Consider the following 16348-nt stretch of genomic DNA (forward strand, 5'->3'; position numbering starts at 1 on the left):
GCGCAGAGGCGCCGCGGTACAATGCGCAGAGGCGCCGCGGTACAATGCGCAGAGCCGCTGTGGTACAATGAGCAGATGCGCCGCGGTACAATGGGCAGAGCCGCCGCGGTACAATGCGCAGAGGCGCCGCGGTACAATGTGCAGAGGCGCCACGGTACAATGTGCAGAGGCGCCGCGGTACAATGCGCAGAGGCGCCGCGGTACAATGCGCAGAGGCGCCGCGGTACAATGCGCAGAGCCGCCGCGGTACAATGCGCAGAGGCGCCGCGGTACAATGTGCAGAGCCGCCATAATGGGATGAGAATTCATAAAATCAGATCCGGATTGCAAAACAGCAGATTCTGAATCCGGAAAATCCAGACAGAAAATCTGCTTTGTATCCGACTTGCAGGAACATTCCCACAGAGCCCTAAACTCGCACCCTGGAACCGAAAAAACTCCAAAAAGCAGCAATTCTGACACCTGACAGTGGATTTGAAGAAAAAAACAGATTCACTTGAATGAATGCAGAAGGCGCCATGTCATGGTGGCCGCTCACATCGGATCCTCGCCGTCTTCTATGTCTGATCATTAAGAAAACAAAGACTAAGTGTCAAGTCCTAAACTTTCCCCAGAAGCCGGGAGATCAGAACACAGATGACCGATGTCGTGGCCGTTCCAGTCCCCAAGGCTTCCTCTGCTCAGGAACATGAAACCTCACTCCGTGTGACGCACAAGGGTATATATATATATCTGCTCCTTATGGTAAATGACCGTGTACAAGGCGTTCAGATGGGAAGTCCATGTCCGGGGGCCACACAGATCGATCCCCAGTACAGTATAAGGTTACCAGTGTCCATCTGTCCAGCGGACGGACGCCGGATACATTGCAACTTACAGCCGGTAAATGTTGCAAATTTATGGAGCCTTTAGCTAAAGAATCAATAGTTGACCCTTTAATTCACATGCTGGATTAATGGAAGCCATTATCATCACAAGTATCGACAAGCAACTCCTCAGTCCGGTGTACATTGTATCATGGCACGTTTAGATGTAACCCCTCCGATGAGCTGCGGCAGACACTATAGCGCCCAAATATAACGGTGCGTTATTGTCACCGTTACCATATGAGAGGCTTCACTGCTCATGGACGTAACAGAGGATGGGGTGCAGCAGTCACACCACAAAAATGGGTCATCCACCCCCCACCCCCCAAAAAAAAAGGGGGATCACCCCTTTAACTCAGAGCCTAGTCCCCATTTGTCTTGGGCCCTAGAGAATACACATCAGCTGTATAAACCCACTGAAATCCTACATCCAATGTGGCTGGAAATCTGCTGGAGCGGAGTATGGGGGACACATTACAGACCGAATGTGTCTTTACAGATAATTGCCCCTTTTTCCTAGAAACACTTCCTCGGCTTCAGGCGGTAATATTGTGCAAGGAGCCATTAAAATGTTGTATAACAAGCATCAGGGCCACATCGGATCTTAATAAATGGATTTAATTTATTGCGCCTTTCCTGCCGTCCTCCAGGCAAAGTGTTACCAATTCAATAAGGAGAGAAAAAGCTGAAACCGCGGAAATGTCAACAATAAATTCTAATCATTTACAATGAGCAAAAAAAAACACAGAAAAAAAATCACCAAATGTGACTTGTTATAGAAGAAATCTCCAGAGAAACGGTTTATACCGAGCAAAATTAGTAAATCTCCCAGTAACCGCTACAAATCACAGCAAAAAGGAGGTGACGAAAATCTGTGATCCCACAGACATCGGGGAAAAGAGGGATCAATGCACCAAGTGTTACTGAAAACCGAGGAAGAAGTGAGTGACGGGAGAGAACGCTCCATAACGTAATATCACAAAGCACGACAAATGCACAATCAAGAGAAAACACAGTCACACAATAAAATAGGAGGCAGTACTATAGTAGTTATATTTTTGTACATAGGGGCAGTATTATAGTAGTTATATTCTTGTACATAGGGGGCAGTATTATAGTAGTTATATTCTTGTATATAGGAGCAGTATTATAGTAGTTATATTCTTGTACATAGGAGCAGTATTATAGTAGTTATATTCTTGTACATAGGAGCAGTATTATAGTAGTTATATTCTTGTACATAGGAACAGTATTATAGTAGTTATATTCTTGTATATAGGAGCAGTATTATAGTAGTTATATTCCTGTACATAGGGGCAGTATTATAGTAGTTATATTCTTGTACATAGGAGCAGTATTATAGTAGTTATATTCTTGTACATAGGAGCAGTATTATAGTAGCTATATTCTTGTACATAGGGGGCAGAATTATAGTAGTTATATTCTTGTATATAGGGGCAGTATTATAGTAGTTATATTCTTGTACATAGAGGGCAGTATTATAGTAGTTATATTCTTGTACATAGGGGCAGTATTATAGTAGTTATATTCTTGTACATAGGGGCAGTATTATAGTAGTAATATTCTTATACATAGGAGCAGTATTATAGTAGTTATATTCTTGTACATAGAGGGCAGTATTATAGTAGTTATATTCTTGTACATAGGGGCAGGATTATAATAGTTATAATCTAGTACATACGGGCAGTATTATAGTAGTTATATTTTTGTACATAGGATGCAGTAGTATAGTAGTTATATTCTTGTACATAGGGGCAGTATTATAGTAGATATATTCTTGTACATAGGAGGCAGTATTATAGTAGTTGTATTCTTGTACATAGGAGGCAGTATTATAGTAGTTATACTCTTGTACATAGGAGCAGTATTATAGTAGTTATATTCTTGTACATAGGAGCAGTATTATAGTAGTTACATTCTTGTACATAGAGGGCAGTATTATAGTAGTTATATTCTTGTACATAGGGGCAGTATTATAGTAGTTATATTCTTGTACATAGGGGGCAGTATTATAGTAGTTATATTCTTGTACATATGAGCAGTATTATAGTAGTTATATTCTTGTACATAGGAGCAATATTATAGTTGTTATATTCTTGTACATAGAGGGCAGTATTATAGTAGTTATATTCTTGTACATAAGGGCAGTATTATAGTAGTTATATTCTTGTACATAGGAGCAATATTATAGTTGTTATATTCTTGTACATAGAGGGCAGTATTATAGTAGTTATATTCTTGTACATAGGAGCAGTATTATAGTAGTTATATTCTTGTACATAGAGGGCAGTATTATAGTAGTTATATTCTTGTACATAGGGGCAGTATTATAGTAGTTACATTCTTGTACATAGGAGGCAGTATTATAGTAATTATATTCTTGTACATAGGAGGCAGTATTATAGTAGTTATATTCTTGTACATAGGGGCAGTATTATAGTAGTTATATTCTTGTACATAGGAGGCAGTATTATAGTAATTATATTCTTGTACATAGGAGGCAGTATTATAGTAGTTATATTCTTGTACATAGGGGCAGTATTATAGTAGTTACATTCTTGTACATAGGGGCAGGATTATAATAGTTATATTCTTGTACATAGGAGGCAGTATTATAGTAGTTATATTCTTGTACATAGGAGCAGTATTATAGTAGTTATAATCTTGTACATAGGAGCAGTATTATAGTAGTTATATTCTTGTACATAGGAGCAGTATTATAGTAGTTATATTCTTGTACATAGGGGCAGTATTATAGTAGTTATATTCTTGTACATAGGGGCAGGATTATAATAGTTATATTCTTGTACATAGGAGGCAGTAGTATAGTAGTTATATTCTTGTACATAGGGGCAGTATTATAGTAGTTATATTCTTGATCATAGGGGCAGGATTATAATAGTTATATTCTGGTATATAGGAGTAGTATTATAGTAGTTATATTCTTGTATATAGGATCAGTATTATAGTAGTTATATTCTTGTATATAGGAGTAGTGTTATAGTAGTTATATTCTTGTACATAGGAACAGTATTATAGTAGTTATATTCTTGTACATAGGGGCAGGATTATAATAGTTATATTCTGGTATATAGGTATAGTATTATAGTAGTTAAATTCTTGTACATAGGGGCAGTATTATAGTAGTTATATTCTTGTACATAGGGGCAGTATTATAGTAGTTATATTTTTGTACATAGGGGCAGAATTATAGTAGTTATATTCTTGTATATAAGGGCAGTATTATAGTAGTTATATTCCTGTACATAGAAGCAGTATTATCGTAGTTATATTCTTGTACATAGGGGCAGTATTATAGTAGTTATATTCTTGTATATAGGAGCAGTATTATAGTAGTTATATTCTTTTACATAGGAGCAGTATTATAGTAGTCATATTCTTGTACATAGGAGCAGTATTATCGTAGTTATATTCTTGTACATAGAAGCAGTATTATAGTAGTTATATTCTGATATATAGGAGTAACTTTATAGTAGTTATATTCTTGTATATAGGATCAGAATTATAGTAGTTATATTCTTGTAACATAGGGACAGTGTTATAGTAGTTATATTCTTGTACATAGGGGGCAGTATTATAGTAGTTATATTCCTGTACATAGGGGCAGTATTATAGCAGTTATATTCTTGTACATAGGAGCAGTATTATAGTAGTTATATTCTTGTACATAGGGGAAGTGTTATAGTAGTTATATTCTTGTACATAGGGGCAGTATTATAGTAGTTATATTCTTGTACATAGGAGCAGTATTATAGCAGTTATATTCTTGTACATAGGGGGCAGTATTATAGTAGGTATATTCTTGTACATAGGAGCAGTATTATAGCAGTTATTTTCTTGTATATAGGGACAGTATTATAGTAGTTATATTCTTGTACATAGCAGCAGTATTATAGTAGTTATATTTTTATACAAAGGGGGCAGTATTATAGTAGTTATATTCTTGTACATAGGGACAGTATTATAGTAGCTATATTCTTGTACATATGAGCAGTATTATACTAGTTATATTCTTGTACATAGGGCAGTATTATAGTATATATATTCTTGTATATATGAGCAATATTCTGTTAGTCATACTCTTGTGAATAGGGGCAGTATTATAGCAGTCATATTCTTGTACATTGGGGCAGTATTATAGTAGTTATATTCTTGCACATAAAGGACAGTATTATAGTAGTTATATTATTGTACATAGGTGGTATTATAGAATTGTGTGTATATGTATATGTGTGTACATGTATTTTATTTTCTAGGCTGTTAGAGATTATATTATTGAATATAGGAGCAGTATAATAGTAGATATATTCTTTTACAATGGAGGCAGTATTATAGTAGTTATATTCTTGCACATAGGGAGCAGTATTGTAGTAGTTATATTCTTGTACATAGGAGTGGTATTATAGTAGTTAAATTCTTGCACATAGTAGGCAGTATTATAGTAGTTATATTATTGTACATAGAGGGCAGTATTATAGTAGTAATATTCTTGTACATAGGAGAAGCATTATAGTGGTTATATTCCTGTACATAGGGGCAGTATTATAGTAGTTATATTCTATTACCTAGCGGCAGTATTGTAGTAGTTATATTCTTGTACATAGGAGCAGTATTATAGTAGCTATATTCTTGCACATACGGGGCAGTATTATAGTAGTTATATTCCTCTACATAAAGGGCAGTATTATAGTATTTAAATTCTTGTACATAAAAGGCAGTATTATAGTAGTTATATTCTTGTACATAGGAGCAGTAGTATAGTGGTTATATTCCTGTACATAGGGGCAGTATTATAATAGTCCTAGTCAATTACGGTACATAAAAAACAGCATTATTGTTGTTGGGCTATATGCCATTGTCACTTTTAGATCTGTGAGGGGAGTTGTTAGTGGGGTGGGGGTGGGAGGTAAGAGGATATTTTATAGAGCATACTGTAATAAGGCAACTTTTTTTGCGATGTCTTCACCATGTAACTCGGGATTAATTGTTGCCTCATTAGTTTTTCTGGCTGATGTGACCGGATTTGCTTTTGATATCTGGGCTTTGTCCTTGCAGATACTGTTACTTTTTAGATATTAGACAGAAGTCCCCGCCATGTTGTGCACGGTACCTTGTTCTGTCTGCTGAGTCCCCACTGAATTGGCACTGGTGTTGAGGACGTCGTTGACAGCAGTGTCACAGTACAAGCCTCGTTGGACGTCATGTTCGCTGTCAGTCTGGTCGCTCTCCTCGTGGCCGCTGTCCTTGAGACTATTTCCCTCTAAGTCCTTGAAGGTTGAACTGCTGGGATGAAGAAACAACAATGATTTAGAGTCAGCTCCCCCTGTGCGGACTCCAGTCTATAGCAAGTAATAGTCCATCCCTGAAGTGATGGCGCACACTGAGGTGTCATCACCTCTATGTGACGAGACCAGCGCTCCAACTAAGGGCCACAACGTTCCACAGGGACCACCAGAAACATTTTGTATTCATTTATTTTAGGTCTATTTCTTAATAAATATTCCAGACAAATTATTATTATTATTATTATGCATTTATACAGCGCCATTTATTCCATGGCGCTTTACATGTGAAAAGGGGAAATATAGACAAGTATAATAAACATGTGTAAGACAAGGGACACACAAGTACATAAGGAGAGGGGACCCTGCCCGCAAGGGCTCACAGTCTACAAGGATGGGTGAGGATACAGTAGGAGAGGGTAGAGCAGGTCGTGCGGTGGTTCAGTAGACCGAGGATTATTGCAGGCTGTAGGCTTGTCGGAACAGGTGGGTCTTCAGGTTCTTCTTGAAGGTTTCCGTTGATGGTGAGAGTCTGATGTGTTGCGGCAGGGAGTTCCAGAGTATGGGGGAAGCACGGGAGAAGTCTTGTATGCGGTTGTGGGAAGAAATAAGGGGAGAGTAGAGAAGGAGATCTTGGGATGATCGAAGGTTGCGTGCGGGTAGGTACCTAGAGACCATGTCACAGATGTATGGAGGAGACAGGTTGTGGATGGCTTTGTATGTCATGGTTAGGGTTTTGAATTGGATCCTCTGGGCAATAGGAAGCCAGTGAAGGGCCTGGCATAGGGGGGAGGCTGGGGAATAGTGGGTAGACAGGTGGATTAGTTGGGCAGCAGAGTGTAGGATGGACTGGAGCAGAGCCAGAGTGCTAGAGGGGAGGCCAGAGAGTAGGAGGTTGCAGTAGTCGAGGCGGGAGATGATAAGAGCGTGCACTAGTGTTTTTGTGGTTTCGTGGTTGAGGAATGAGCGGATCTGGGAAATATTTTTGAGTTTGAGGCGGCAGGAGGAGGCGAGGGCTTGGATATGTGGTTTGAAAGAGAGTGCAGAGTCGAGGATCACCCCAAGGCACCGGGCATGCAGGACTGGGGAAAGAGAGCAGCCGTTGACATTGATGGATAGGTCTGGTGGAGGGGTAGAGTGAGATGGGGGGAAGATGATGAATTCTGTTTTGTCCATGTTCAGTTTGAGAAAGCGAGCAGAGAAGAAGGCTGAGATAGCAGACAGACATTGTGGGATTTCAGTCAGTAAGGAGGTGAGGTCGGGTCCAGATAGGTAGATCTGTGTGTCGTCGGCATAGAGGTGATACTGCAAACTGTGGGATTCTATGAGCTGTCCCAAGGCGAAGGTATAGATGGAGAATAGTAGCGGTCCTAGGACAGAGCCTTGGGGAACACCGACAGACAGGGGGCGAGGTGAGGAGGTGGTGTGTGAGAGGTAGACAGTGAATGTTCGGTTCGTTGCATGTATGTAACTGTATGTAAATGTAGCAGAGCTGAGGGTGTTGTGCTCTATCGAGCTTTACAAGTGCTTCTCCATAACAAAGAGCACAGATGAGATCAGAAGTAGGACTTCACATGCCATGGCTGATATTATCGGATACTGTTCTGCCGCTATAGGAAACATTGTGCCTTAGGTTATATGCACACAGTGCGGATTCTCCCGTGGATTTTTCTGCACAAAAACCACAGCTCTAGGCAGAAAGTGCAGGTGCATTTTTGATGCATTTTGGCTGCAGTTTTAATGCGTTTCCGTGTGAATTTTTCCGCAACATTTGCACAGCGTTTTTAAATTTCCATTGACTTTAACGGTACTGTACAACGCAGGAGATTCTGCTGCGCACCCGCAGGGCCAAATCCGCTGTGGATCCGCGGTAGAATCCGCAATGTGTGCACATACCCTTAATGTCAGTTGCGTATATAGCACAGAGCTGATGGCTAGTAGGCTGTGTTCCCATGTAAGTGTTTTTTAAGCATATCTGAAGCGTTTGTCATGGTAAAAACGCTTCAAAAACGCATAAAAGAAGCATCCCATTCATTTTAAATGAATTCCGCACTTTGTGGACATTCTTTTTGTGGACATTGATGCGTTTTTTTCCGGAAAAAAAAAAGCTTTGCGGTAAAAAACGCAGCATGCTCATTAATTTTGCGGAAAAGTCTGCGTTTTTGCTATTTTCTATGAGTCAGAAAACGCGCGGAAAAAACGCATAAAAAATGCGCAGTTTTTAAGCAAAAACGCGCAAAAAACGTGCGGAAATAAAACGCGCGTTTTCAGGGAAGGTGTCCGGTTTTGAAGCAGAAATTTTCTGCATACGTGGGCACATAGCCTAACAATGCCAATCATTGACAACCAGAGTGCCACATAACAATGACAAACACAAATTGCAGGTTTTAAATACATTAGATAGGGACTGCTCCATTAAGGATTACCTTGACGAGGTGGAGTAGCTTGGTATACATTTTTTTGCAAAAAAAGTATCGACTAAATACCCTGTATTTGTTGCCATCTTTTTACCAGCACTTGCTGACTACTGTCATATTTGTTACTGCAGGGTATTTCTGCACATTTGTCATTCTGTGTTTTCTTTTTGTGTTTCAATACGTGGGCACATAGCCTAACAATGCCAATCATTGACAACCAGAGTGCCACATAACAATGACAAACACAAACTGCAGCATTCCATAAGGCTATGTGCACACGTAGATTTTGCTCCTGCGGATTTTTCCGCGTGGATTTGGAAAAATCCGCAGGTAAAATTTCAGGTCAAAAGACTTGCAGTTTACCTGCGGATTAGCCAGCGGTTTAGCCATGCGGTTTCACACCTCTTCAATGGAGAAGGAGTGAAACCGGTGCGGATTCCACACAAAGAATTGACATGCTGCGAATTCGAACCCACAGCAAATCCGCGCGGAAAAATCTGCAGCATGTGCACAGCGTTTTTCAGTCGACCATTGAAAACAATGGTACTGTACAACGCAGCTAAATCTGCTGCGGACCTGCAGAGCCTGAAACACTGCGGATCCGCAGCAGAATCCGCAACGTGTGCACAAAGTCTAACAGAGTCGGTAACAGTAACTATAGCATCAAATAACAGTACCCCCATAATAACAGTGATATCCACAGTGCCCCATAATAACAGTGATATCCACAGTGCCCCATAATAACAGTGATATCCACAGTGCTCCATAATAACAGTGATATCCACAGTGCCCCATAATAACAGAGATATCCACAGTGCCCCATAATAACAGAGATATCCACAGTGCCCCATAATAGTGATATCCACAGTGCCCCATAATAATAGTGATATCCACAGTGCCCCATAACAATAGTGATATCCACAGTGCCCCATAACAATAGTGATATCCACAGTGCCCCATAACAACAATGATATCCACAGTGCCCCCATAATAACAGAGATATCCACAGTGCCCCATAATAGTGATATCCACAGTGCCCCATAATAAGTGATATCCACAGTGCCCCATAATAATAGTGATATCCACAGTGCCCCATAATAAGTGATATCCACAGTGCCCCATAATAACAGTGATATCCACAGTGCTCTATAATAACAGTGATATCCACAGTGTCCCCACAATAACAGTGATATCCACAGTGCCCCCATAATAACAGTGATATCCACAGTGCTCCATAATAACAGTGATATCCACAGTGTCCCCACAATAACAGTGATATCCACAGTGCCCCCATAATAACAGTGATATCCACAGTGCCCCATAATAACAGTGATATCCACAGTGTCCCCACAATAACAGTGATATCCACAGTGCCCCCATAATAACAGTGATATCCACAGTGCTCCATAATAACAGTGATATCCACAGTGCCCCCATAATAACAGAGATATCCACAGTGCTCCCCATAATAACAGTGATATCCACAGTGTCCCCATAATAACAGTGATATCCACAGTTCCCCCATAATAAAAGAGATATCCACAGTGCTCCCCATAATAAGTGATATCCACAGTGCCCCATAATAATAGTGATATCCACAGTGCCCCATAATAAAAGAGATATCCACAATGCCCCATAATAACAGTGATATCCACAGTGCCCCCATAATAACAGTGATATCTACAGTGTCCCCATAATAGTGATATCCACAGTGCCCCATAATAAGTGATATCCACAGTGCCCCCATAATAAAAGAGATATCCACAGTGCTCCATAATAACAGTGATATCCACAGTGTCCCCACAATAACAGTGATATCCACAGCGCTCCATAATAACCAGGGCTGTGGAGTCGGTAAGCCAAACCTGTGACTCCGACTCCTCAATTTCCCTTACACCGACTCCGACTCCGACTCCCACACATATTGCTTATATTTAAGTGAAAAATTTATTGTAGTACAATGTGAACCTCAGACATTTAATCATTTTTATGATCCAATAATCAAGATATTTAGATAGAACAGAATATATATTGGTGTACTACCCGGTTTTCATTCTTTTTGGTACAGATACGATATGGATAGACAGATATGGATAAATGGATAGATAGAGCAGATTTCTAATCTGCTTTTGCTATTGAAAACATTATCTATGAGCTCAAAAACCTTTCAGGTGATGCGGTTTTTTAAAAAGCTGATCTGCTTTTGCAGCTGAAAAACGTATCCTCAAAAAACACAGGAAAAACGCTGTGTGTGAATGTAGCCTTAGATCAGGAATAGAACAGCCATTTATAGGACATTTCATAACTTTCCCAAACTCCTATGAAAAAATATTCAGCACATCCTGCATTGAATTACTGTACCCAATTTATTATATATTTTAGGAGTCGGAGTCGGTCCATTTTATACCGACTCCAACTCCGACTCCGACTCCACCAAAATGAGCACCGACTCCGACTCCACGACTCCGACTCCACAGCCCTGATAATAACAGTGATATCCACAGTGCCCCCATAATAACAGAGATATCCACAGTGCCCCATAATAACAGTGACATCCACAGTGCCCCATAACAGAGATATCCACAGTGCTCCATAACAGAGATATCCACAGTGCCCCATAATAACAGTGACATCCACAGTGCTCCATAACAGAGATATCCACAGTGCTCCATAACAGAGATATCCACAGTGCTCCATAATAGTGATATCCACAGTGCCCCATAATAACAGTGACATCCACAGTGCTCCATAACAGAGATATCCACAGTGCCCCATAACAGAGATATCCACAGTGCTCCATAATAGTGATATCCACAGTGCCCCATAATAAGTGATATCCACAGTGCCCCATAATAATAGTGATATCCACAGTGCTCCCATAATAAAAGAGATATCCACAATGCCCCATAATAACAGTGATATCCACAGTGCCCCATAATAACAGCAGGGCCCGGGTCGTATATTCTACTTCCGATGGATTATTTGTGGCTCTGATAGCGGCTGGTGGACGTTGGGTTGAGTGCTCACTGATTCCCGCATTACTCGCAGCGTTGGCGGCTCTAAATCTCAGCGGATTTATCATTTTGTCACCTGATTCCCATTTGATCTTGTTGTCACTGAATAATAGAGAAGAGATATTGGTTTGTGGAAATGGGGAGAGAATGACTACTCCACACACGGAGCACACGATAAGGGTTATACTTCAGGGCGAAGACATAGAACATATTCCCTAATAGATTCATACATAATAGAATTCAATACCCGCAGTCGGTATCACACAGGATAGGATTAGATACACAGCTCAGCAGTCAGTATCACACAGGATAGGATTACATACACAGCTCAGCAGTCAGTAACACACAGGATAGGATTAGATACACAGCTCAGCAGACAGTATCACACAGGATAGGATTAGCTACACAGCTCAGCAGACAGTATCACACAAGATAAGATTAGATACACGGCTCAGCAGTATCACACAGGATAGGATTAGATACACAGCTCAGCAGTCAGTATCACACAGGATAGGATTAGATACACAACTCAGCAGTCAGTATCACACAGGATAGGATTAGATACACAACTCAGCAGTCGGTATCACACAGGATAGGATTAGATATACGGCTCAGCAGTCAGTATCACACAGGATAGGATTAGATACACAGCTCAGCAGTCAGTATCACACAGGATAGGATTACATACACAGCTCAGCAGTCAGTAACACACAGGATAGGATTAGATACACAGCTCAGCAGACAGTATCACACAGGATAGGATTAGCTACACAGCTCAGCAGACAGTATCACACAAGATAAGATTAGATACACGGCTCAGCAGTATCACACAGGATAGGATTAGATACACAGCTCAGCAGTCAGTATCACACAGGATAGGATTAGATACACAACTCAGCAGTCAGTATCACACAGGATAGGATTAGATACACAGCTCAGCAGTCAGTATCACACATGATAGGATTAGATACACAGCTCAGCAGTCAGTATCACACAGGATAGGATTAGATACACAGCTCAGCAGACAGTATCACACAGGATAGGATTAGCTACACAGCTCAGCAGACAGTATCACACAGGATAGGATTAGATACACAGCTCAGCAGTATCACACAGGATAGGATTAGATACACAGCTCAGCAGTCAGTATCACACAGGATAGGATTAGATACACAGCTCAGCAGTCAGTATCAGACAGGATAGGATTAGATACACAGCTCAGCAGTCAGTATCACACAGGATAGGATTAGATACACAGCTCAGCAGTCAGTATCACACAGAATAGGATTAGATACACGGCTCAGCAGACAGTATCACACAGGATAGGATTAGATACACAGCTCAGCAGTCAGTATCAGACAGGATAGGATTAGATACACAGCTCAGCAGTCAGTATCACACAGGATAGGATTAGATACACAACTCAGCAGACAGTATCACACAGGATAGGATTAGATACACAGCTCAGCAGTCAGTATCACACAGGATAGGATTAGATACACAGCTCAGCAGTCAGTATCACACAGGGTAGGATAAGATACACAGCTCAGCAGTCAGTATCACACAGGATAGGATTAGATACACAGCTCAGCAGTCAGTATCACACAGGATAGGATTAGATACACAACTCAGCAGTCAGTATCACACAGGATAGGATTAGATACACAGCTCAGCAGTCAGTATCACACAGGATAGGATTAGATACACAGCTCAGCAGTCAGTATCACACAGGATAGGATTAGATACACAACTCAGCAGACAGTATCACACAGGATAGGATTAGATACACAGCTCAGCAGTCAGTATCACACAGGATAGGATTAGATACACAGCTCAGCAGTCAGTATCACACAGGGTAGGATAAGATACACAACTCAGCAGACAGTATCACACAGGATAGGATTAGATACACGGCTCAGCAGGTAGCATCACACAGGATAGGATTAGATACACGGCTCAGCAGACAGTATCACACAGAATAGGATTAGATACACAGCTCAGCAGTCAGTATCACACAGGATAGGATTAGATACACGGCTCAGCAGGTAGAATCACACAGGATAGGATTAGATACACGGCTCAGCAGACAGTATCACACAGAATAGGATTAGATACACGGCTCAGCAGACAGTATCACACAGAATAGGATTAGATACACGGCTCAGCAGTCGGTATCACACAGGATAGGAATAGACACACAACTCAGCAGTCAGTATCACACAGGAGAGGATTAGATACACAGCTCAGCAGTCAGTATCACACAGGAGAGGATTAGATACATGGCTCAGCAGTCGGTATCACACAGGAGAGGATTAGATACACAGCTCAGCAGTCAGTATCACACAGAATAAGATCAGATACACGGCTCAGCAGTCAGTATCACACAGAATAGGATTAGATACACAGCTCAGCAGGCAGTATCACACAGGATAGGATTAGATACACGGCTCAGCAGACAGTATCACACAGGATAGGATTAGATACACTGCTCAGCAGTCAGTATCACACAGAATACGATTAGATACACGGCTCAGCAGTCAGTATCACACAGAATAGGATTAGATACACAGCTCAGCAGGCAGTATCACACAGGATAGGATTAGATACACGGCTCAGCAGACAGTATCACACAATATAGGAATAGATACACAGCTCAGCAGACAGTATCACACAGGATAGGATTAGATACATAGCTCAGCAGTCAGTATCACACAGGATAGGATTATATACACGTCTCAGCAGACAGCATCACACAGGATAGGATTAGATACATAGCTCAGCAGTCAGTATCACACAGGATAGGATTAGATACACAACTCAGCAGTCAGTATCACACAGGACAGGAATAGACACACAACTCAGCAGTCATTATCACGCAGGATTAGATACACTCAGCAGTCAGTATCACACAGGATAGGATTAGATACACAGCTCAGCAGTCAGTATCACACAGGATAGGATTAGATACACAGCTCAGCAGTCAGTATCACACAGGATAGGATTAGATACACAGCTCAGCAGTCAGTATCACACAGGATAGGATTAGATACACAGCTCAGCAGACAGTATCGCACAGGATAGGATTAGCTACACAGCTCAGCAGACAGTATCACACAGGATAAGATTAGATACACGGCTCAGCAGTATCACACAGGATAGGATTAGATACACAGCTCAGCAGTCAGTATCACACAGGATAGGATTAGATACACAACTCAGCAGTCAGTATCACACAGGATAGGATTAGATACACAGCTCAGCAGTCAGTATCACACAGGATAGGATTAGATACACAGCTCAGCAGTCAGTAACACACAGAATAGGATTAGATACACGGCTCAGCAGTCAGTAACACACAGAATAGGATTAGATACACGGCTCAGCAGTCAGTATCACACAGGATAGGATTAGATAAACAGCTCAGCAGTCAGTATCACACAGGATAGGATTAGATACACAGCTCAGCAGTCAGTATCACACAGGATAGGATTAGATACACAGCTCAGCAGACAGTATCACACAGGACAGGATTAGATACACAGCTCAGCAGTCAGTATCACACAGGATAGGATTAGATACACAGCTCAGCAGTCAGTATCACACAGGGTAGGATTAGATACACAACTCAGCAGACAGTATCACACAGGATAGGATTAGATACACGGCTCAGCAGGTAGCATCACACAGGATAGGATTAGATACACGGCTCAGCAGACAGTATCACACAGAATAGGATTAGATACACGGCTCAGCAGTCGGTATCACACAGGATAGGAATAGACACACAACTCAGCAGTCAGTATCACACAGGAGAGGATTAGATACACAGCTCAGCAGTCAGTATCACACAGGAGAGGACTAGATACATGGCTCAGCAGTCGGTATCACACAGGATAGGATTAGATACACAGCTCAGCAGTCAGTATCACACAGAATAAGATCAGATACACGGCTCAGCAGTCAGTATCACACAGAATAGGATTAGATACACAGCTCAGCAGGCAGTATCACACAGGATAGGATTAGATAAACGGCTCAGCAGACAGTATCACACAGGATAGGATTAGATACACAGCTCAGCAGTCAGTATCACACAGAATAAGATTAGATACACGGCTCAGCAGTCAGTATCACACAGAATAGGATTAGATACACAGCTCAGCAGGCAGTATCACACAGGATAGGATTAGATACACGGCTCAGCAGACAGTATCACACAATATAGGAATAGATACACAGCTCAGCAGACAGTATCACACAGGATAGGATTAGATACATAGCTCAGCAGTCAGTATCACACAGGATAGGATTATATACACGTCTCAGCAGACAGCATCACACAGGATAGGATTAGATACATAGCTCAGCAGTCAGTATCACACAGGATAGGATTAGATACACAACTCAGCAGTCAGTATCACACAGGACAGGAATAGACACACAACTCAGCAGTCATTATCACGCAGGATAGGATTAGATACACTCAGCAGTCAGTATCACACAGGATAGGATTAGATACACAGCTCAGCAGTCAGTATCACACAGAATAAGAATAGATACACAGCTCAGCAGTCAGTATCACACAGAATAGGATTAGATACACAGCTCAGCAGGCAGTATCACACAGGATAGGATTAGATACACGGCTCAGCAGACAGTATCACACAATATAGGAATAGATACACAGCTCAGCAGACAGTATCACACAGGATAGGATTAGATACATA

General features: G+C 41.2%; 1 protein-coding gene across 4 annotated transcripts in view; it reads right to left on the reverse strand.

The window, feature by feature from the left end:
• Positions 1–16348, reverse strand: part of PCDH19 (protocadherin 19) — a 194080-nt gene that overhangs the window by 66576 nt on the left and 111156 nt on the right. For 2 of the 4 annotated variants that reach the window (XM_073589852.1, XM_073589850.1), the window contains exon 4: positions 6019–6188. In XM_073589852.1, coding sequence (XP_073445953.1) covers positions 6019–6188 — 170 coding nt within the window. Of the gene's footprint in view, positions 1–6018; positions 6192–16348 lie in introns of all 4 variants that reach the window. The other 2 variants (XM_073589851.1, XM_073589849.1) reach the window with 1 other exon arrangement.

Source organism: Dendrobates tinctorius, unplaced genomic scaffold (genome assembly GCF_039654945.1).
Source record: "Dendrobates tinctorius isolate UK_male_01 unplaced genomic scaffold, ASM3965494v1 ptg000114l, whole genome shotgun sequence".
Classification (NCBI taxonomy): domain Eukaryota; kingdom Metazoa; phylum Chordata; class Amphibia; order Anura; family Dendrobatidae; genus Dendrobates; species Dendrobates tinctorius.